General features: G+C 37.4%; 1 protein-coding gene across 2 annotated transcripts in view; it reads right to left on the bottom strand.

The window, feature by feature from the left end:
• Window positions 1-11,306: 11,306 nt before the first annotated feature.
• The window catches only part of FBLN7 (fibulin 7), a 30,684-nt gene continuing 17,648 nt past the window's right edge, over window positions 11,307-24,342 (bottom strand). For both annotated transcript variants that reach the window (XM_026680487.2, XM_087962099.1), the window contains 2 exons: window positions 17,970-18,108; window positions 11,307-12,830 (listed from right to left, as the gene is read on the bottom strand). In XM_026680487.2, coding sequence (XP_026536272.1) covers window positions 12,458-12,830; window positions 17,970-18,108 — 512 coding nt within the window. In that variant the 3' untranslated portion in view covers window positions 11,307-12,457. The remainder of the gene's footprint in view (window positions 12,831-17,969; window positions 18,109-24,342) is intronic.

The raw sequence follows: 24,342 nt of genomic DNA, 5'->3' as shown, positions 1-24,342 counted from the left end.
AGGCAGTGATGGCTAACCTTTTTGGCACCAAGTGCCCAAAGCGTGTGCAAACCCCCAAATGCAATGCACGCACATCCCCATGCATGTGCCCCACCCTCCGTGCATGTGCAGCAGAGACCCGAAGACCAGCTGGCTAGCGGGAAGCACACACACGTGTGGTGGAGCTAAGCTGGGGCAATGGCTTGTGTGCCTGCAGAGAAGGCTCTGTGTGCCACTTCTGGCATTCATGCCATAAGTTCGCCATCACAAGTCTAAGGCATCCAATAACCAATTCTAGCTTCATTGAAAGCAACATCTATTATCCCGGGATGGGTTGATTTGTACTAGCCTGGGCAAGTCTATTTGAGAGCTAGAGTTGTCTTAAGGACCCTTGGTTGGTGTCTTGTTAAAATGATTGATTTTAACAAGAATGTTAAAATGATTTTAACAAGAATGATTAAATCACACAATTCAAATATTCTTCAAATGTTTTTTACAAATGTTTTTGGAGATGTTAGAGTTCACTTTTGTGAATAACCTCCACTGGGACTTGGATGAAGAACTGTGGCTCTCCTGATTCTTCTAGTTATCTCAAAGTCCTCTGATGCTATTGACCGTACAATGACATTTAGATAATCTGTCAGCATTGAGCTATATAATAGTAGTTCTACTTTGTTCTGAATGGGCAGTTACAGCTGATATTAAAGGGGTTGGTTTGCTCACCTCCCTGCTCCTTTGTGGACAAGTACTGCGGAGCACAGCATCCTTCCCCCATGTTATTCAACATATGTGTGGCATTATAGGGGGAAATCATTGGTTTGGGGTGAGGTGTCATCAATACAGGTGACATCCTGTTCATTGCCATTCAGGTTGGGCAGGAAATACAGTGATTGTTTTATCCTGATGACTAAAGGCTATCAAAATTCTGGATGGGATGAAATGGTTGCGCCTCAACTCACAAACTGAATTATTGATCGTCCAGAAACCTTTGAATTATCTAATGACATTCAGTTCTTTCTTTTGGGAAGGGACTTATGTTTACTGCTTATAGAGTCAGGCTGATGTGCTAGATGTGGCCCTATTTGGAGCTGGAAGGCTTAGTGAGGATAATTTATGACCAAATTTCTTGTCTGGGTTCAGAAATTTAAAATGCAGTGCCAACAGATCTGCAATTTAAAGCACTTATACTCCAGGCCTTGCATTTGCTACTGCTTATTACTCATAATTCCCTAAATTGTTTACCCCAGAGTAACTATAGAATCATTTCCTCAAAAGGAACATCCTGATGTTTTCAGACCTGTCGTTCCACAGATTTCTAACAGCTGAAAAGCAATTTAAGCAATTTCTGAAAGTGATTAGAAAAATAAGTATTGTATACAAATTTAGTATCATTTTAAAGGCACCAACTACAGTTTGAGCAAGATGGCAATTCCTGCATCTCCCAGTGTTCAAAACCTTCTAGAGACTACAATTCTTTGGTTTCCTCAAAAAACCCCACTGTCTGGAGCACTTGCGGACAATCTTCTATCTCTCTCTTTATGCAGAGAGATTGGAAGAGCCAGTTTACTCAATGACTCTTCATTCTTCGATGTGGTCATCTGATCTGTTTTTGCAGAGCTATCTTCATTTTGCCATTTCTTCCTCTGGAAGAGATTTGCTGTACAAGTATTGTATGAGGCTCAAATAAATAAATATGAAATGCAGACTCTGCTTATTTTCTTTATTGCTGCTTTTTTCAGTCTTCTACTTTCTCAATATATTAAATGTAATTCCTAACGGCATCCCCAACAGACCTAAAAGGAAAATTTGGGGAAACATCCTTATTATTGATAAGTCTACCTTGATAAAAAGTTTATTATTTATGCTTGTCCACCAGGAGGCATGTTTGAGCTTTTTATGTTTTTTTTAAACAAAAGTAGAACCATTCATATAGAAAAAATTTTTGTTCTCCAAACAAAATACTGACAATACTCTCAATAGAGAGAAACCACTATTTTACAATGAAGAAATTCAGCAATGAGTCTTGTGGAAAAGTTTTTGAAAGATTATATAGTTTTTAAACATAGTGGCATTCCACCTCTCCCCCTACCCTGCCATATGAATAATAGCATTTGGAGTCACTTTTTAGACTATCTAGTTTAGTAACTCTCAATAGTTTTATCTATTTATCACAGACAAGAAATCTGCTCCATCTATAAATAGGTCCATACCAGTGGTGGTATTCAGCAGGTTCTGACCAGTTCTGGAGAACCGGTTGTGGAAATTTTGAGTAGTCCGGAGAACTTTTACAATTTTACAATATCCTTTCCCCTGCCACACCCACCAAGCCATGCCCACAGAACCAGTAGTAAAAAAAATTGAATCCCACCACTAGTCCATACATTACATTAAACCAAGATATAGTTTGGTTTTGTGGTAGGTTGTGTGAAGTTAGTCCATTATGATTTATTTAAATAATAATAATCTAATAACACCATAGTCTTATCTTGGAGGGCACTAGATTGTGGGAGGCTACATTAAAGAATTTATAAAGATGTGATACAACCCAGAGGAATGTTTTTCTTATACAAATATTCATCAAAGTGCAAGTTACTTCCATTTACTTCAGTGCAGGAGAATTGTGTACGAAAACTTCCTGTCAAGTTACAAAAATAATTGTTCTTTCATAATTATAATTCTATATTGTTAATTGTTTTGAAGATTCAAATTCCATAATATTTTCTATATTCTTCTCTGCATTATAAAACTAAAATAGAATATGTAATATTCATCATTTGAGAAAGAAAAGGAGAACTATATTTAAGTACAGTGCTTGCTTACTATATGCAAAATAATAATTCTGTATTCTCTTAGTTTAAAAATATAACAATATACTCAACTCATTGTTTTTTTCTCTTGCAAGTGTAAAATAAATGCTCAATTCATAGACAGCTATGGAAAGAATAAGCTCTCCAAAACACTTAGCCATAATTACATGCATTCTATGTTGCCAAGGAAAAATAATTGGCATATAAGAAGCTAATGAATGGCATTTTTTAATTAAATGAAAAGTGTAATTAAAATTGCTTTGTTTGGCTAACAAAATTTCTCAGTACCACAAACCCTCTCTAGTTACACAAATACCACAGGTACCAGGCTTCAGTAGTACATATAACTTAGTAACATACTTAATAACCATAACAAACAAACATGGTTGAAAATTTCATTAAAGTCTACATCAGGATTAATAAGCATTTTGGAATGTAGACTTCCTTCTTGAAGCTAGTTTGATTTTTAAATGGAAGAACTCTACAAATAATGAGATGTCTACAATTACTGAAGATTAAATTTATTCTTTAATACTGAGCATAAAATTCAACAGTTGAATAATCTGATCAACTCACAACAGTAAATTCTATATATACTGAAAAATGTTAGAACCTTTGAAAAATATCTCTTGGATTTAGAACTTAACCTAACGAATTGTGTAATTTCATTCTCAAGCAATGTCTCTAATGATTGGAAAAAATAAAATATTCTGTAATGGCTGGAAAGTAAACTTTGGAGGCTTTTACGGAATGAATTAAAGATTAAGACTGTAAGAAGCAAGAAGCAAGTATATAAAGTTTGTTTTTTAAAATGAGACATGTTTGTATAAATCTGGAATTCCTTCATGGGCTTTTTGCTAACATTGAAATTATCAATGATTTATGAATTTACATATGAATAAGTATTTGGTTACAGGAAGATGTATGTATGGAACGCTATATAGAACGCTAAAGGGTGTGATGAATTATTACATTTGTGATGAACTTTGGAAGCTAATTCTTTAGCTCCCTTTTTTCTATATTATTCTGTTTTGTCTGTATTTTATTCTCTGTTTGCTTTCTCCTCTTTCTGAGTCTAATTTGTATTTTCTTTTACCCTTGCTATTAACATTTTAATAAAGTATTATTTTTTTAAAAAAAGGAAAAGTTATTTGTTTTGGCTTTGGCACTGATTTTTCACCTCAGAAGGGAGGCTATTCAATAGGACTGGAGTAGCCCCTAAGAAAGTCTGCTTTCAAACTCTCAACTCTAACTTCCCAAGGAAACAACATACTCTCCTGGATCGAAGGAATGGTACAGGCAATTTTTTCTCACATCCAAGGATAACACTTCCATCATTGTTAAGCAGTATTTAATAATGAGCAGTGTTAATAGAAAGGAGGATGAAAAAGAACAGTCCATTAAAATGCTGGTGAACAATAGTAGAGAGGGAGGAAGAAGTTTCTTCTTGATAACTCCTCAGATGAGAAGGAAGCTTTAGAAAGCAACATTTGCCCAGTGCTGTATAATTAAGTGCTTCTTATTTGACCAGGTATCATTGTTATGGGCCCAAATCAGCAGGAGTAAATACTTGAGAATTACCAGACATGGGCAACAAAAGACAGCTACTGTACTCAGTGAGATTAAAGTGTGAGGAGGAGTGCCGGAGAAGTAATACCTCCTTAAAAAACCTTGGTCCAGCTGGCCCAGTTGGTAGCACCTTGTAAAGGCCCCTTTCCAGGGTTACAGGAGAAGATGGTCAACAGTTTTGAAGGCGGAAGAGGGGTTTATGCCCCAACGGCAGATAAAATGGTAGAACCATCTTCTAAGAGAAGGGAAACTGATTTCAAACCTCCACTGCCTTGTGGCTATATCTATTATTGGAAAAGGCTTCAGGAGTCAACCTCGAGGCAGAATCTGGAGCCGGAGTCCCAAAAGCAGTTTGTGACTGTGTACAATCACGTTCTGGTAACTCCTGCGACGCAACTGGACTATTTCAGTGATGTAGAGAGGGGGGGATCTGCTGCTTGGGTAACAGTTTGTCCTCCATATTAAATTACCCAGGCCTCGTGCTCTGGAGAGGCCACTCCAGCTTTGCATACAGCATTGAAACAACATGGGAAGTGGCAGTTACTGATTTCATAGCACGATACTATAGTCTCTTCAGACTGAAGGATGCCAATTCATTCATTTAAAGTGTTAAATTGCTTGTATTTCTTTGCTGCCATCTAGGCTAGTGGATGCCTATGTTTTTGTTGCCCTTTTCAGCTGTCTTTGGGATGGTGGCCTCCCCTTGACAGTGAAGTTAACCCTCCTTTCACTGCACTTAAGAAAGTAAAATATTGTTTTCATTAGCATTTAAAGGACACATGAACATTGGAATGTATTTCCAACTTGTAGTATTCTAGGGGAGTTACTATGCCGCCAAAATCAAGTATTCAGCTGCATGTTGTAATTTATTGTTTCTGTTAATTAGATTTCCAGAGAATTGTGTGGTTGACTCATGCTGGACTTCTTAAAAATAAGTTTGGTTTGGCTGCATTTCTGTATATTTCTGCATATTCTGTTTGGTCCAGGTCTCTAATAGTACAAAAGAATTTGATTTATTGTGGAAGAGCAGGGTGCTTAGAAAAAATTGCAAATACCTGTGATGTCTTCTTCATCTCTTATTTGAGTCTTCTCCCACAGCAGAATTTGTGATAAAACTACAACCTTAAAACAAATAGGGGAGGAAAACAGAGGAACCATGCGCGTGTTAGAAATTCTGCCGCCAGCAGCAGAGAAAACAGTCAAACAAAAGAAAGCCATTTTCCTCTACAGAGACTGGAGGGTCCAGAGGAAAAATAAAGAGACAAAACAAAGGACAATACAATGTGAGGAGTTGCAAAGAACTTTGCATGTTGCCCATTAATAGAGAAGGAAAAAGCAGAAGAAATTGCACAGAGAGGAATTAAGGCAGAATATGAACATTTTGCATCTGAGCAGCACACTTGAGTATGCAGATTGGTTTTATAATCTTCACCATTACAGTGAGATGCAATGAATTTTTATTTAACTCAGAATCACTGTTTCTAAATGTGCATCCATCTCTACAAAATTAGTGTATTTAAACATTATTCTTACTTTCTTTAGCCTTCTGGAGATGTACTTCTTATATTGGGTAGAATTTAAGAGGCCACATCATTTCTATTCAGAATATTAAGAAATGTTGAAAAAAACTTGTATTGTTGAGACATTTCACAAACAGAAAACTGTACATAGATTATTATTTTCCTGATTGTTGCATGAATCTGATTCACACTACACATAATGTGTAGTGTGATACATAATGTGATTTGTCTGTCTTGTATGAACCTCCATTTGTATGAACCTCCATTTGTATGAACCTCCATTTGTATGAACCTCCATCTCAAATGACCTAAATGCTAGAGCCCACTGTAACTACGTAACCAAAAAGGCATTAAGAGTTGTTAACCTAATCTTACGTAGCTTTTTCTCTGGTAATATTACACTAAAAACTAGAGCATACAAAACATTTGCTAGACCAATACTCGAATACATCTGATATTAACACAGTTGAGAAAGTCATCAAGAAGAGTCATTGCAGAAACCTATGCCACATTGAAATTCTAGACCTAGAAAACCAGAACACGCCGCTTCGGTCTATCTAAGTATAGTATATAAAATCATCATTGCAAACACAGCTTCAACCATACAACACTAGAGAGATACAAACTCAAGGTTAATCGCACCAAACTTGATTGCAGGAAATATGGCTTCAGCAACAGAGTGGTCAATGTCTGGAATACTCTACCCGACTCTGTAGTTTCTTCCCCAAACCCCAAAAACTTTAACCTTAGACTGTCTACTATTGACCTCACCCCTTTCCTAAGAGGTCTGTAGAGGCCGTGTATAAGCACACCAACATGCCTACTGTCCCTGTCCTATTGTTTCTTTTATATATATATTTTTATTTTTCTTATATGTATCCATGTATTCATAACTATGTTTTTATTTATACCTATTATCTTGTATGCAATTGACAAATAAAAATAAATAAAATAAATAATAAAATTGTGATTTGTAAATGATGGTTTGGAGCTCAGTATGTTTTTATGAACCTAGTCATTTAAAATTCATTCAACAGACAATGTTTCCATATGAGTTCAGTCAATTATGTATTCATTGAACAATCTTTCCTGCAGATTGCTATGGAGAGATACAGTAATTCAGGATTAGCAAACTGTAAAATCTGGTGACACATCAGCCTCTCTGATTATTTTTATATGTTGTGTCACATTAATAATCAGAAATGAAGAGGCAGATCGCCCAAGGAATGCTAGATGTAGCATTTTGCATTTGAGCTAAAAATATATTTAGTTAAGAGACAGTTGAAGCTTTTACTGCAGGTTATTCTCTAGGTTTTTTTTAGTTAACATACTTTTGGGTCTGTCTCATGGACCTAATGGCTGGAACTTACACAAAAGATTCTCTTCTCATTGCAAGATTCTATCATTCCAGACATCAAAAAGGTCCAATGGGCTTTATTCCTTAGCAAGATTATAAAGCAAAACTGTCCCCCACTATGTTTGTATATCACCGTGACATTAAAGCAATTACCATTACCTCCAAATAAATATTTGTACTTTGATAAGCAAGACTACCCAAATCATAGCCCAACTGATGCTTCTATTGGCACCTGGCATGTATTTAGGATGTTTCCAGTATTCTGGGGTCATGTGATGGTTTTGTGACCTTCTGACAAGCAAAGTCAATGGGGAAGCCAGATTCACTTTACAATCATGTTACTAACTGAACAGCTGTGGCAAGAAAGGTCATAAAATGGGGCAAAACAACTGTCAGAAATTTTGGGCTCAATTGTGGTCATAAGTTGAGGACTACCTGTACTGTGACAAGAAGTATAATGCATATATGATAGCATCCTAAGTTAACCAAATTCAGCAACTTATAATTGAAACAAGGAACAAATGCTAGAAAATGGAGCACATAATTTTAGTGTAACGAAGGCAGAGAACGAGTTTTCTAAAATCTCACCAGTACCACCTTTTAATCACTTTCTTGCTAAAGGCAAAGGCAATCTGGGAGAAAAATTCTTTGAAAGAGAAAGCCAATTGAGTGTCAAAATCAACTATGGGTCTATATAGATAGATATCTGGCTGATCTTATAAGGGGGTTGCTTGAGTCAGCAGTGGTAAGTAATGTACATTATGCAATTTTTCAGGACCAAGGATAGCAAAAAGGCAACTCATGTTGTAGAAATTAAACAACAACGCAGAGTCTTCCTTTAAGAGATCCACTACACTGAAGTCAGAAGAGAGCAAACAATATGCCCGTAATCTTAAATTTTTATTTCTCCATAAAGGAAATCCTTGATTCTTCTTTACAGGAGAAAATTGTGGGCTAGGTGCTTGATCTAAGAAACATATTCTTAATCAACTTATATAATATTGAATAGGATGTAGGCGGTTAATAGTATCTTGGAGGCTCAAACTTCCAGAAAAATTCATTGGACTCAGATAATTCAATACATATTTTCAACTGTTTAGATGGCAAAATCTTTTGATGTGGCAGCTGAAGGGACAGCATGTAATTTCAGGAAAAGACACCGTTGCTTAAGAGTGCAGAATGATGCTACATTCATGTTTTTGTGCATTAAAAGCACCTCTTTGGAACTGCATCCACAGAGCTACATAGCCCTAATACTTGCAATCTATGCACAGAGTAGATGGGGGGAAAAAACAAATACAAATACCTAGATTCAATTTTTCTGAATCCTTAACTTGCTCAAGGATGATTGTTTAGTAATGGATATGCATTGCTGGAGTCCATTCTTACAATGAAATTATTTGGCATGGAAATGTTTTTCCATGCATAACCTGGCCCTGATGGATCATGACAAATAGATTGCTGTGGTAGCCTTTTGCTATAAGTTGGTGAATTTTGAAATTACATTCCACAACTAAATATTAAGCAAGCATTCCAGAAGAATGAATAAATGGTTTATTTAGACTTTTTAAAGACATAAAGCCTAAACATAAAAGTTATTATTCTTCTGAATTCTTTTCAAAGGAACACACAAATAAAATCCAACAGATAGCAAAATAAAATAGCCAAATAATAAATGTAGATATTTTGTCCTTCCAGATGGAATTTTGCTTGACAGTTTTATTGTTTATTCTTTATAAATAAGGATTATTGGCTTATTGTTTGTTCTTTGGAATGACAGAAAAGAAATTTGCTCCCTTTCCTGAGTGAGAGTTCTTTAGATATTTGAAGACAATTTCAGAGTAAACAGATACATATCTTTCTTCATAAAACCTGACTTTCCAACCCTGAGCATCATTATGTAGTTTTCACTTTTCTTCTTAGAAAGATAATTTTGGAAAGGCTTAAGATGGAAAATGACAAAGAAGAACTAAGGAAAATTGATACCTGTGGTTGGAGAACATATAAGGGGACATTTTTTCTGCCTATTCTCATCTGGGAATCATGAGATACGATTTTTAATCCACGATCTTTAGAAAAGTGAATTATTTTGCAATTATAATAAAAGAAATAAGCAGTTCCTTCCTTGAACAAATCCATCTAGTCCAGCAGTCTGTTCTCAGTAGCCAACCAACTGCAAATGGGGTCTGCTAGTCTCCCAGCAGATGTTTTTCAGAAATAGTCACACTGCCATCAAATAGCTATTGATTCCCTTGACTTCCATGAATTGGTCCAACTCTTTTTTGAAACCAGTCAAACTGGTAACCAGCACCATAGCTTCTGGAATTTCTTTGAAAATGTATGGTTCCATAAAAGGAGCACTGTTCAAAGGCTACCTTTACATTGGTTGCTTCCATTTTAACAAGATACCTCATCATAGAACTGGAGAGAAGATAAAATATTTGATGTATATGATATGAACTACATTTAAAAAAAAATCAAATATACTGGTAGAAACTTACTAATTTAAAGAACCTCAAACTTTCAAGACCTGAAATTCCAAGGATGCCATGTTCTTTTATAGTTCGTTTCTGAGAATGAATATATAATAAGCATAGTAGTTGCCCAATTCTTCATTTTCATTTCACAAACAGTTGTATAATTGCTTCACAATGACTAAGGAATTCAAGGAGATTAAAATGCATTTGAATGAACAAATCGATTTGCAATGTAATTACTATGTTACAATCCAAACAAATCGATTTGCAATGTAATTACTATGTTACAATCCAAACAAAATCTACTTTCTGCCATAGGAAACAGCATTTTTAAAGTACTTTTATTTTCCAAGGGTTGTGGAATTATAACATTTTTTTAAAGCTGAAAATTGCCATGTTATAATTCCACAACCCTTGGAAAATAAAAGTACTTTTAAAATGCTGTTTCCTATGGCAGAAAGTAGATTTTGTTTGGATTAATATGTGCAGTATAAACCACCAAAGGAGTTAGAACATTTATTTACTGCTTATTTCAAATGATACTTGCAAAATCATGTGACTGAAAATTATAAACTGTCACTGAATTTTACTGGTATTTTGTGCCTTTGGCGTCTGCAAAATGTGCTTGAGCTCATTTAAATATCATGTTTTGCTTAAGCAAGATATATTGCATAAACCTCAATTAGTTGGATTTATACAACATGCTTGATCCAAACCAACAAAACATATGAAGACCAAGAACAACGTGTGAGCCAAGTTCTATTTGCTGATATCTAGGGTAGAGTGGATTTGATTTTAACATGACTAATATCCTTAGAGTATAATTGCTACCATGCAAATATGAATATGCAACTAAATGAAAAATGGATCCATTCTAGCTTTGAAGTGAGTGTGAATTAGGGGACACTAGCGGCCCAGAAAGATGATTACTTCTTTCCCTATGAGAAACATGAGGAGGCAGAGAGAAAGAGAGAAGCTGAGAAAGGACTATTGCTTTAGAGAAGGAATTTGACTTGTAGTAGGACATCAGCTAGCTTCACTATCTTAAGCCATTCACTTAAAAAGAAATGTAGATCCTTTGTAAGATTTGGTTTGCACTGTGATGGGAATCACTGTTCTGTGGAAACTTACGGTATATAGGCAGGTCTATCTATGGGAGTTTCCCTTAGTTTTGTGGGCTTCCAGTTCAGGTTTCAGTGATGTAAATGTCTTGAGATAGCCTTCCATAAAGGAAGTGAAGGGAGACAAAACAGCTAGAACTAACAACAATCACTAAACATTTTTGTATTGTTGGCCCAGATTTGCTTTCCTATCTAATTCTCAGTGGTAGCTCTGTTGTGATTTTATTTTCAGCAGCCTGCTATTTCAATTGTAACTTGAAAGCTGATTATATATTTATACGACTTTATATATTTACAGACTTCTAAAGTTTACTGAAGTTGTTATTGGTAGTTATGGAGAATCTTTTTTTAATTTATGCACAAAAAAGCCAGCCTGGAGACTAAATACACAAGACAAATTTGACTAAATAGATAGGTTTCTGTGATCCAGTTCCAAGAGATATATCTAAAGATAAAAAGAATCCCTAAAACATTCATTGAAAAATACAAAAAGATGTATTTAATAAGTGCCTTTTGCCCTACATTTCTTTGCCCAAAGAAAATATTTGAAAGGAAATAATATTTTCATTATAATAGAGCAGAATCATATTTCTGGTAGAGTCACAAACACATTCTTATACTGCTAAATTTCTTGGCTAACAAATGAAGTAAAACTCAAGCTAAATCAATGTTACTAGATTACAAAAAATAGTATACTACTTTTTGTAATGCTGTAATATTAAATGGCATTAAATGAAGTACATCATCCAGGCAGAAAAATAGTTTTCCCCAACTTTACTGAAAGTTGTTCTTTCAGAGATAGAAACAGAAACTATCAATTTGAGTTCTGGAATACAAAACTGAATTTGTGGCAGATATGAATTTCTTCCAAGCTTCATGATCCTGAAGTACAACACTTCTGTTAGGGAAATGTGCAACCTAGTCCACTATTTCACAATCTGGACAACTTTAAGATGTTGGCTGGACAATTTTAGACATTGAAGTTCAGACAGCTTAGAATTACCAAGGTTGAGAAATGCTGCTCTAGTCCAACATGCAATTATTAGAAAAGAAGTCTGATAAAAAGCAGATTTACTTCCATGATTTATCCATTGATAGGCATCTGTTTTCCAAGCAAATCAACATTTAATATTATATAGCAATATTATATAGCAATGTTACAAAATAGGAACGACCTCTCTCACTATGATAATATTGTTGCTTAGGTACATTGTCCACAGAAGGATCCTATATTCTCCTTTCTTAAAGTCTTCTAGAATGCAGGTAGTCTTGTTAAAGACTGGCTATCTATATCTAGAATATGCTGCATTGACTCACAAAGGGCAGGTTGAAGCTAGATGGGGTACAAAGTGTCGCTGGAGCAACAATAATTGATAGATAGGTTACACTGCTATTCTTCCCTTCTTTTAAGGGCTTCAGGTCATCTAAAGATGTGTTAAGATAGAAGCAGAAAGACTACATGCCAGCAATGCTGAAAAGAAGTGGACGATGTTAATTCAGGTGAGAAAGCCAAGCCATGCTTGATGCCATTCTTAATTCTGGAGTCTTTGACATGGAGCCAATAGTGAAACCAAAGAAAAGTTCCTGATGTAAAATTGTTTTTCCTCCCATGCTGAATCAACCTCCTTTAAAACTCATATACTGATACAAAGATGGTAATTTTGGAAACATGTTTAGCTTGGAAAGTGCGATCTAGATACTCGGACATCTCAACCTCCACTGTTATGGTCTGAGGCCCTTGTAGCCTTTGTACCAGCATGAGTTCTCCAGTCTGTCTGTCCGAGCGTTGCATCACAAAATGTCCTCGGCTGTTTCCTCCTATAATCCCAAACCGCAAGCTGTCAGGACCTGGCCGTCCAGGGGCCGAAGCAGTTGCCATGCGGAAGAGAGGAGTGGGAGTGGCGAGATCGGATGGCAGAGGGAGATAATGAAAGGAGATCGTCTTGGGGGCTTGATGGCATGATCTGCTGTTCATGGGACACGGATTCCGTTCACATTGACTATGAAGGAAAGAAAAGTAAACAATAATAGTATAATAGTATAATAGTATAATACCATTATTATTATCAGTCATTACTATTATCATTATCATGGCTTGTCACACAATCTGCCGTTCAAACTGGATTTGGCACTTTTGTCTCCCTGTCCTGTTCAAGGACCTGGGATAGGCAGATGTGGATGCTTGATGATGTTACAGATACTGTCACAGGATGTAAGGCATTCCAAGTAAAGCTGCCTTTTGTAATCGACTGATGATGGATTTGCCAATGACAATGGTGTTCAAGTGGTGCTCCAGTTGTTTGGGGATTGCAGCTAAGGTGCGTATCACTATGGGCACTACCTTTGCTTACTTTTGCCACAGTCGTTCTATTTCTGCTTGTTGGGCTTTGTAATTTGATATCTTCTCCTGTTCGGCTCCCCCCCCCCCCCCCCGATTTTGCTGTCTCTAGTTACTGCCACGTCCACTAACCAGACTATTTTGTCTTTCTTATGGACAATTGTTAAATCTGGGATGTTATATGGCAGACACCTGTCTGTTTAAAGTCCTAGAGTTTTTTTTCATTTTATATGACTTTCTCTATTTTATGGTCCCACTAGTTCTTGCTTGTAGGCAAATGATATTTCTTACAGATCTTCCAATGCTCCATTGTTGCTAGTTTGTCATGCTGTTGCTTGTAGTCAGTCTGCGTGAGCTTCTTATAGCAGCTTACTAGGTTGTTGTTGTTATTAATATTATTATTATCTCTTTTATTCATTAAACATGAAACTCAACTGAACATTTAATAATGTATCACAAATATCCTTGACTGGCACTGATGGTTGATACGGGTTGCTGCCAACATCCTAGGTATCAACCAAGTATCTTCCTAAAATGTACGATTATTATTATTATTAATGATGATGATGATAATAATAATAATATTCCTAAGTTAGTTTGGATTCCTGGTGACTGCCTGGACACATCCCTGCAGTTTTCTTGCAAGATTTGGGAAGGGCCCTGAAGGTGCTTTCAAAAGGCAACAGGACTTTCTTTGTTTAGCTTGAAAATGTTTTGTTTTTCACCCAAGAAGCGTTTTCAGTTCCCATAGACATATGGGAAGTAATTTGCATTACTTCTTTTTTTAGGGCTAAGAAAGCATGACCAGCCCAAGGTCACCAGCCCAAGTGTTTTCATACCTAAAGCAGAATTAGAACTCACAGTTTCGGGCTTGGCGCCTTAACCACTACACCAAACTGACTGTGAACTTTTTTAGTGGAGAAAACCTTCAAATCATTGTTCATTCCTGGTCTCTGCCTGGACTACTATCTGCAGTTATTTTAGCAAGATTTCAGAAGTAGTTTGCTGCTGCCTTCTTCCTAGGGTGGAGAGAGTGACTGGCCCGAGGTCACCCAACTGGCTTTATATCAAAGGCAAAACTAGAACTCATGGTTTCTAATCCAGTGCCTTAACCACTATCAAAACTGGTTCTCTTATGTCAGGGGTCTGCAACCTTAAACTCTCAAAGAGCCATTTAGACACATTTCCCACAGAAAAGAAAATGCCAGGAGCCTCAAAACGTGTGTGGGCGTTGCCAACTCATCACACACTCCTACCCAGTCATATGACCCCCCTCCGCCAGCCATGCCTACCCAGGTTCTGTGGCTCCTGGTGCTTCCTTTTCTGTGGAAAACAGGTCTATCGCTCTTTGTCTCTCTCTTTGTCTCTCTCTTTGTCTCTCTCGGATTCTGATTCTCTGGCACCTCATTGGTTGCTGGGTCTCACGGGTGCTTCTTCCGCCCCCTGTTGGTGCACCCAGTACCAACAAGGGCCAGAAGAAGCACCCATGAGACCTAGCAAGAGATGAGGCAAGTATAGGGGCCCTTTGCTCCCGCTCTGCAATATGGAGCGAGTCTCCGTCTCCCGCAGTCGCCCTTACTTTCTCAGGCCAGGCAAGGAGTGACTGGGAAGGGAGGGCAAAGGGTGGAGCCAGCCAGTGGTGGGATCATCTGACAGGGAGCCACACCAGAGAGATAAAAGTGCTGCATGTGGCTCTGGGTTACCGACACCCGTCTTATGCCTTTATTAGGATCACCCAAATTTATTTCCGTGAGAAATAAAAAAGTGGTAGGAAAGTTCAAGAATTACAATTTTAACTTTTTCAGCTTCTTCCTTATCCCTTCCTTTTCATATAACTTTTTTTGTTGGTGAGTTCTGTAGCACTCGAGAGCTTTCATATTCCTTTTGAGATACATTTGGGGAACAGAAAGTTTTATAATAGATGGACGTATCAAAAGGTCTTATTATAACCAGGCATAGCATTTAGCTAGTCATTAGAAAAAAATGGGGATAATATTTCCCTTTATTATCAAAACAGAAACACAGTCTTCTTTATGTGGATCTTTGTAAACAGGGAATATACTTGTGCCAGATGTTATATTTTTGGATTAACAGACATAAAAGCAGGCATTGTTTACAAGATTTCCAATCTAGCAGAGGAATTTATGTGTGCAAAACTATTTCCATCTGTGGAATGGCAGCAATACCAGATTAAAATATTGAGATAGGAATAAAAAAGGTATATTTGGGTAGAATTTGAACATACGATTATGCCCTTCTTTTAAGGATCCATGGGTACCAGTGACTGGATAAACATTTGTATTTATCTGAAAGGAAGACAACCTCCTCCCCACTCTAAATATTTTCTATTTAGGATTAGGAAACTGTCTAATTTCACTAAGAATGCAGCAGTGGGGGCAGAAAAATTCTTTCTAATAATCTCTTTTGTGCAGTAGTTCTAAGTTTGGAGGATGTTTCATGAAGTATGGTTTCTGGGGTGCTGTACATCTCCCTAACATTTGTCTTCTTTTCTGGCTCCATCTAAAACATAGATTTCTTTCAGTAGATCAGAATAAAATGGTCCAAAATAATCTAATACAACCTCCCCAATATTACATTCAATTTGAATTCTTGTTCCATGAACAATTTTATTTCTGGTCTAATAACACAGATTTTTTTTTAAAGATAGCAATGATTTATCCAGACGTATTAAAGTAAAAGAAGAAAATGAAGTTATTTTAAACCCAGCTGATGCTAAAGCAAGGTTGAATCATAAGGTTAGCTCTCTCACCAAAATCAATGAAACTCACATTAGCTGGTTTGTAGCAAAGATGCTATCAAAACTTAAACAAAGCTGCATTTTTGCCACTTGGCCAGGATGACTCATTAAGGAATGATGTATTTTGGTCACATATCAAAGAAGACATAACAAATAATCTTACTGACCATAGGGAATATATTTATACTGAATAATCCAAGATACAAGTTGCAAATTTTTCTGGTCTATGATCAAACAAGCAAAAAAAGCTTCACCATCAAGTTATTGATTTTGAACTTAGCTTTACAAGGCGTTTCAGAATCCATAATCACTATGGATTTCCTGACCAATAATGATTTCCTCTTTACTGTATTTTTTGTGTTATTGAAGAACACAGCTGACAAACAGAGGTCATCATTGTACAGCAGGTAATGAATGTCCGTGTGGTGAGGCAGTGCATGGAGATTCAGCCACACATTCATTCTTCTTTCTTTTAAAATGATGGAGTAATTATTAATTGTGACTGCTATATTCCTGAATTTTGATTAATTGGTCAATGCTGAGTGTATAACATAAGTTTGGCTGATGACTGGGAAAGCTGCTGCTTTAATTATTTCTCTCCTATTTAATACTCCAACCAAAACCTATATGTTATTTTACTTCATTTAATTATTTTTTAAAATTCATAATCACTAATTGATTTTTCCCTAGGAGCATGAACAGAGTAATAATCAAAGAAAGCACCTCTAATGAGCTATTTCAAAAGAAATGAATTAGCTTTTAATTCAAGGAACTGTAGCCCTGACAAATCTCAGAAGAGCTGCTGAAAGTGAAATTCAAATAATATCTTTAAAAAGTGTGATAAATAGCAGTCTTTTCTTACTACCTGCGTATGCATGAGAACTACTTTGTGACACTTTAAAAATGCCAAATGTATCTACAGACCTCAAAATTACACACCTATGAGGCAGGGGTGGGATTCAAAATTTTTTAACAACCTGTTCTGTGGGTGTGGCTTAGTTGGTGGGCGTGGCTTGGTGGTCATGTTATTGGCTGGGCATGGCCAACTCAACATCACTCACATCGTGCCATGCATCTCCTCGCCTGGCCTCGTGACTGTGGGGATGCTGCAGCAGTCGTAAGTGTGAAAAACGGTCATAAGTCACTTTTTTCAGTGCCATTGTAACTTTGAATGGTCACTCCACACAAGCAAAGTACCAGCAAAGGAGGGGGAAAAAATTCCAGAGAAGTTCCTGAGACAGGAAGTCTAGTCCTTCCAAGAATGTAATAAGGCTTAACGGAGAGGCAGTTTCTGTAAGCAACACCAGAATGTTTCCTTCCTGCCTTCCTTACAGGATTAGACCAGTAATATCTTCTAACAACCGGATCTCCAAACTGCTTAGAATGTTAACAACCGTTTCTAGAGAATAGGTGCGAACTGGTAGAATCCCACCCCTGCTATGAGGTAATGAAATCACATTGGAAATTATAAATGATGCCAGTTTCATGCTAAATCTTCAGTCAGAAGTCAACCAATGGAGAAGCTTTAAGCAGCTAGTCACCATTTAAAAGCCACTTCTTAATAATGGTGTTTTGAATTAACAAGAGAAACGTATATGATAGTTGTGTTTTTACAATGGTAGCTAGTTTTTACAGAAAATATACACTTTTTAGTAAACAGCTTAATGCAGATTTCTGCTGTGGAAGCACTCTTCCCACATTCTTTCTTCTCAGTGGTTGAGAACAACTGGAGTTGTAATCTAACTCATCTGAAAGGCACCATGTTGGAGAAAACTCATTTCTCATTATAGCAATAGCAATAGCACTGAGACTTATATACCGTTCCATTGTGCTTTACAGCATTCTCTGACTGGTTTACAAATGTCAGCATATTTTCCTCAGCAGTCTGGCTCCTCATTTTACTGACCTCAAAAGGATGGAAATCTGAGTCAACCTCGAGCTTGTCACAATTGAACTGCTGGCTATGAGTAGAGCTTGCCTGCAATGCCGCATTCTAACCACTGCGCCACCAGGGCTTTTTGGTGGGAGGGTGATGTTACTTACAAGGGAGATGTTTTCACATAGCTGACATTTCCAGCAGTCTGCGGACACTCTGGCTTGACACACTGAAAGCTTCCTCCGATGTTAATGCATGTTGTTCCCCTAATACAGCTGTGCAGTGAGAGTGCACATTCATCTATATCTGCAAGGTAAACAGAAGAGTGAGTGATAGAGGAATAGATTCAACTATTTTAAGGTTGGCAGACAGTCAATTCAAACAGAAACACAGAAGCTGCCTTATAAAACGGAGTCAGATTAATGGCCCATCAATTTTTGTACTCCATATGGACGGGCTGGATTCCAGGTAGAATTCTTGCACTCTCCTATATGGAGCTGCCAAAGACTAAGCCTGAGAGCTTTTAGATGTAAATCCATAGAAGTCAAATATATGATCTGCTACTGGACCATGGCTGAGAATTTGCTGCCAGAATTTCCATTGCCAGAGCATGTTCTGTGTGAATGGACAAGCAGCTAACCTCCTTTCCTCTTTCCTCTTCAGTACAGAGCATTAGACATCCCCATACCATCCAGTGAAGATGATCTTGCGACTTCCTGAGGCAGTCCATTCCACTTTCATACATTCTCTTTCGAGAACAAGATTAATGCTCAAGTAAAGTTTTATGACAGTTAAGTGACCTAATTGTTTATCACATCATCACCACTAACCACAGTTCAGAGAATTCAGAATCACCAGACTTCTACTATCTGGAAAAGCACCTTGGATAGATCTCATGGCATTTTTCTATATATATTTTTTGAGCTACATACTTTAGATACTATTGCTTTTAGCTGTACTTCTTGCTTCATTTTATTTGACTTCTATGGATTTTATCTGAGCATTGCCGAAAACCCCCTGAAATCTATTCTGTCTGTAGCATCACTTTTTCCACATCAAGGCTGTAATTGGCCTGTGGGTGAAGTGCTAGGGGCTGCAATCCATAGAAGAGTCAGTGTGAGCAAAATTAAAACTAAATTCAGTATAACTAATAGGATTCCTCACCAATTATTCATTTAGTTTCCCCCCCTGTCTGATTTAGACAACCTTTGGGAGTCTGTGGGACTACATCTAAGACTTTATGAGCCATAAGTTGCATTAGGATGTACACTTTAGTTTTATATCAAGACTAAAACATTTTAGCATTACATAAGAAATACATAGTTTTCTAAGAATAGTAATAGCTTTAACTAATGGAAAAAATGTAGCAGGAGGCAGCCGGGTAAGTTTACATAAGATTGTTTCCTTATTACCCTATTTATAGTAGAGAGTCCCAAATTTTTAGGCTGGCAAAAACATTTGGTCTTTTACAAGTTTATTGTAGGGAATCTTCTGAAGTTGTCCAGGTTACAGTGCGTGGGTAGTGGCTTAGGGGCATCTTCAGAGAGGTCAAAAGCAACAAGATGACAATAGTGGTGTGATTAAATTTCTGCTTTTTTATGTGTTGCACACATACAAAAAGTAGGTGGAGTTTGATTCCACAGTCACAGCTGCCAAATTAACATCCCCTTCCTTGGTGGATTCTCTTGGAAGGCTTGCATGTTCAGAAGTGGATGCCAGGGTGGATGTGGCCAACCACAAAACACTTAGATATGCAGAAGAAACAAGGATCCTGTAACCGCCATTCTTTAACATGTCACAAATCATTTGTGGGTTGTTTTGTTTTTTAGAAGAGGAATATTGTTCCATCTCATCATGCTGTGACCATCCAGCATTTTATTTCTGAGGATGGCTGAGAATTCAAAGGAATAAAGATGCTTTCCTAATAAAAAGAAAGACGCTACATTCAGATTTACATGGATCAGGAGCATTAAAAAAATCAGGATAGTAGCCCAGCCCCTTTTTACATATGTCATATACATGAAATATGTAAAAAAAGAGTGGGCCGTTGTGTGGTCACAGATGGCATCTTGACTTTTTTAACCTCTCACGGTCTCCTGTAGTACAAAATCTGAAGCACTTTTCGATCAATTTTCAAAGCATGTACAATCTTATATATGTAGGCATACATGGACGTAGGAAAAAACAGATTGAGATGGTTCGATCTTATGTATGCAAAGTGATGACACCGTGGGAGGATTTTCTATGCATGAGAGAATGAATATAAGAAATACCAGCCTGGCATTTTGTTCAGCCAATAGGGGAGGAACAGATGTATATAGTTACTCAAATAACTTATTAAACCATTAATTTTTGGCAGAGGATGTCTGGCATAATTCTAGGAGATGATCTCAAGCTCTTGTACAGTATTATGATAAAAGGGGAAGAAATTTTCCTTCTTCACTTTTCCTCCCAGTGGATCATTTCACTGATCTCTCAAGCTAACTCTGTTTTTGGCGTAAGATGAAGGTACTTCTCTGCCAGAACCCAATTCAGTTATTAGCAATCTGTGATCATTTGTACTTCCTCTTAACACTTTTTATTTCTACTGTAAAAATGCTTGAACAAGGAAAGGCATATAGATTAAAACAGTTTTCTCAATGATTGCTAAGAACTTTAAAGCTGGTTAAATTCAGGCCATTCTGCTAAAACCCATTTAAAGGAAGAAACTGAATCAACACCAAAATTAACTCATTTCTGTCATCATTCTAAGTCAATTTTCTACAGCAGCCCAGGAACACAGAGCACATACTTCATGCATAAGCACACCAATCGTGCCTACAGTCCCTGTCCTATTGTTTCTTTTTATTTTTCTTATAAGTATCTATTTCATGTATTCAAAACTATGTTTATTTTTATACCTGTATCTTGTAAGCAACTGACAAATCAAATAAATACTAAATACTAAAAAATATCCCTTTTCAGGCTGAGACAACTCTTTTTGGTACTTCACCACCATACCTTCCCACATACCTTAACTGCAGTACAACAAATATTTTGGTTGGGGGGGATTCTTCTGTCAGCATTCACAGATAGCATTTCACATTATGGTGTATCACAAATGGTCTTATTTGTGGGGAATCTGATGCCCAGACTGTTGTATTTTAACTAGGCATCAAATTCACATCAAAATGAAGGAATGCACAGATGTCTGCAAACTATGATAATGGAAAGTCAAGATGGCAAAAGTTTTTATGGGGGTTGCAACCCTCCTCTCATTCTTGATACGGTTTATATCCCACTTGGACATCAACATTGTGAGACAACAGGCTGCCTACAAAATGGCCAGAAGCTGTGCTGCTGTAGCCCTGTCTCTTTAAGCCCTCTTCCAGCTCAGCAACTGCTGATTATAAAAGCTGAGCAGAGGCAGTTCCCAGTATTTGGGAGAGAGGGAAGGAGATGTTTGTTTGTGAAGCAACACAGATAGAAAAGGCTACTTCTCTCCAGCAATGGGACTTGGGGTAGTAACTGGAATGGTAGGAGGAGGTGTAGTAGAAGGGGAGAGAGTGGAGCAGTGAGCACTGAGAACTAGACTTTGAATACTTGTGTGTGTTACCAGGTGCCTGTGTGGCTGTATTGTCTCTTGGATTTTGGAGCCCACTAACTTGGGTATAGGTAAAAGAACCTGTGATAATGTGGGTTGTAGCAATGGGATATCCATAAGAAAGGTAGGATATTCATAAAAAGTGGGATATTAACACAAGGTGGTAAGCCCACAAGTGGAGGTGGCTTAGACTCTAGGGGTTCTAAACACTTCCATGAAAAAAATAAACTTTGGCTAAAAAGGAGGCTGCAAAGGTAAAAGTATTGGCCCTTCCTCTGCTCAAACTTTGCAAGAATTAACCAACACCCTGACTGCAGAAACCAAGCCTCTTCTTACCAGAGCCTATACCAAATAAGCATGGAAAAGACAGAAAGGACAGATTCTCCCTTAGAAGCTACTACTTTGGCAGAGACAGGTATCCACTCTAGACCTGTTGTAAAGCCAAAGCAAATGGTAGACCAGCCTGAAATGGGACTGGCCAGAGATACTAGGGCCCAACTGATAAGGAAAGGCTGGGATTCATTTAAAAAGGAGATGCTTTAGAGGGAGAAAGAAAGGAAAGGTGGACTGGAATGGGAAGGGAGTGGAAGAGAGGCAAGAAAAGAGAGATTAAGAGGCTGATAGACCTGCTTAAAGGGATACAGTCACTAGAAGAGGCACACTCAGTTCTAAAGTATATAAAATCTATAGAGAGTGGAGGTGGTCTCAAAGACATTAAAATCCTCAAGTTGACAGAGGAAGAACACATAGAAGTCTATTTAGCCATGTTTGAAAGAGTGGCTACCTCTTTAAGTGGTCTGAAAGTGAATGAGTGACCAGCCCCATGTTTAACAGGGAAAGGCTTTGACAACCTTATAGTAGTCTTCCAGCAAGAGAAGTAGTGGATTACTCTCATGTCAAAGGGATAATCCTATACAGATACGATGTCACTCCCTATAGGTGGAGCTTAGAAATTGCACCTAAGACAAGCATGAAGAGGTTCATGAATTGTGGGCAAGACCTAGCAGGAAATGGTGGAGGCCAGATAAAGTAAGTAAGGAAAGAGTGGTAGAGGAATTAATTTTAGAACACTTTCTACAAGTACTTTATATCATATTAATGAAAAGGCAATTGGACTATCTTAGAACTATAGGTAGCACAAAAGTCAGAGATATTGAAAGGGAAAATGCAGGAGAGAGGAGAATAAGAAAGGCTGTTCTAGAATTTAAGAACTTTAAGGAGCTGGTAGACGGAAAGGTAGGAGTAAAGAAGCCTTTAGCTTCTACCCAACTTACAGGAAGGCCTTGGGAGGTCAGAGAGACCAGTAATTGTTACAACTGTGGGAAAAGTGGCTATTTGTCCAAAGACTATAAAAGAAAGCCAGGGAAAAAAGGAATGGCTGCAGTAATGCAAACATCACTGGGAAGAACTAAGAAGGTCCCAGCAAAAGTTAATAGATTTACTGTGAGAGGCTTAGTAGATACTGTGGAGTAGATGAACATTGCTAAATCATTGAGCAGCATCTCTGGGGAAAAAGCCTCTTACAATGGAGTTTGGGCAAACTGAGATGATCACATTAGTTAAAGCCAAAGAACAGGCCACAGGGAAAGGACCATGTAAAGATGGTAGGAGTTATCTGTGAAACCTAGTGACTGGAACTGATTTTCCACTTAAGGTTGCACTCAGAGAAAAGGGTTCAAGAAGAAGGCTAAGATATTGGGAGTAACTACAAGGACCCAGTCCAAGGCAAAGATGAGAATGGAGCAAAAGCAAGAAGGGAAGGAATTTGGGATTCTTCCTAGCCATACTGAATTAATAGAAGTGAGATATCCTAGGAAAGAGAAAGCTTTACAAAAAGCTGACAAAACAAGGGTGAACCCATAGGGATAAGAGAGACCCCTAAATGGGAAATTCACTTAGGACCCTTGCAAAAGATAGTTACAATATTAAAACATTGTTGGTTAACAGCAGAAGAGGAGGAAAACAAGGAAACCACACCCAGATTCCAAGAAAAAGAACAGTTACTGTACAGGGATAAGCTCATGTTTCTAGATATTTTCTAGGTATCATAAAAATCTAATTGAATATATCCTAATGCAGAGGAATAAGTTAAAGGACACATTGCCCAAGAACATTTAGATAACAGCCAAAGAAAGCCAAAAAGACATTACGATAAAGGTTTAATGGTGAAGTGATTAACATAGGAGACCAAGTCCTGTTACTACTGCCTATTAAAGCACACTACAGGCTAAGTGGCAGAGTAACTACATAATAAAAAAAAGGAACAGAATCATTAAATTATGACACAGAATTGGAAGACAAGAAAAACAGAATGTACCATGCCACAACCTCCTCACAAATTGCACAAAACAGTTGAATCTGAGATAGCTTTTCTGGTGCTAAAGAAAAGGCACCCAGAATTGTTTGGATCAAGTTTAGGCTGCAATACTGCAACCGTCTCATATAAATATACATATCCAGTTGGATCTAGGGGATACTCAAAAAAGATTTTAAAAAACATTAGAAGGGTGTAAATGTATGTTTACCATGCAACTGAGTATAACTATCTTAGTTAGACATAAAGCAGGTGAAACATTACAATGTCCCTATAGAATTCCTGAACAGTTGAAAGGTGTATTACACAATGAAATAGAAAAGATACTCCAGATGCACATAACAGAACCATCTAAGCAACTGGTATTGTCATTGATCCCAAAGCCAAATAGGGACATATAGTTTTGTGTAGACTTTAGGAAAATAAACTTTGATGGGTACTTAATGCCAAGAATGGATGAGTTGTTGGATGGCCTGGGTGGGGCCAAGTATTTGTCCTCTCTGGTTTTAACCAAAGGATATTGACAAATTCCACTGGATCAGCACTCCAAAGAGAAGGCAGTTTGCTACTCTGCAGGGTCTTGTTCAGTTTAAAAATATGCCATTTTGGTTTGGGATATCAGGAAACCAGATACAATGGTTGA

This window comes from Notechis scutatus, chromosome 1 (genome assembly GCF_049901735.1).
Source record: "Notechis scutatus isolate UNSWTSFEM ecotype Mainland chromosome 1, rNotScu1.2, whole genome shotgun sequence".
NCBI classification, from domain to species: Eukaryota; Metazoa; Chordata; class Lepidosauria; order Squamata; family Elapidae; genus Notechis; species Notechis scutatus.
Note: the sequence above shows the minus strand (reverse complement) of the source record. Positions and strands in the feature narration are given on the sequence as shown.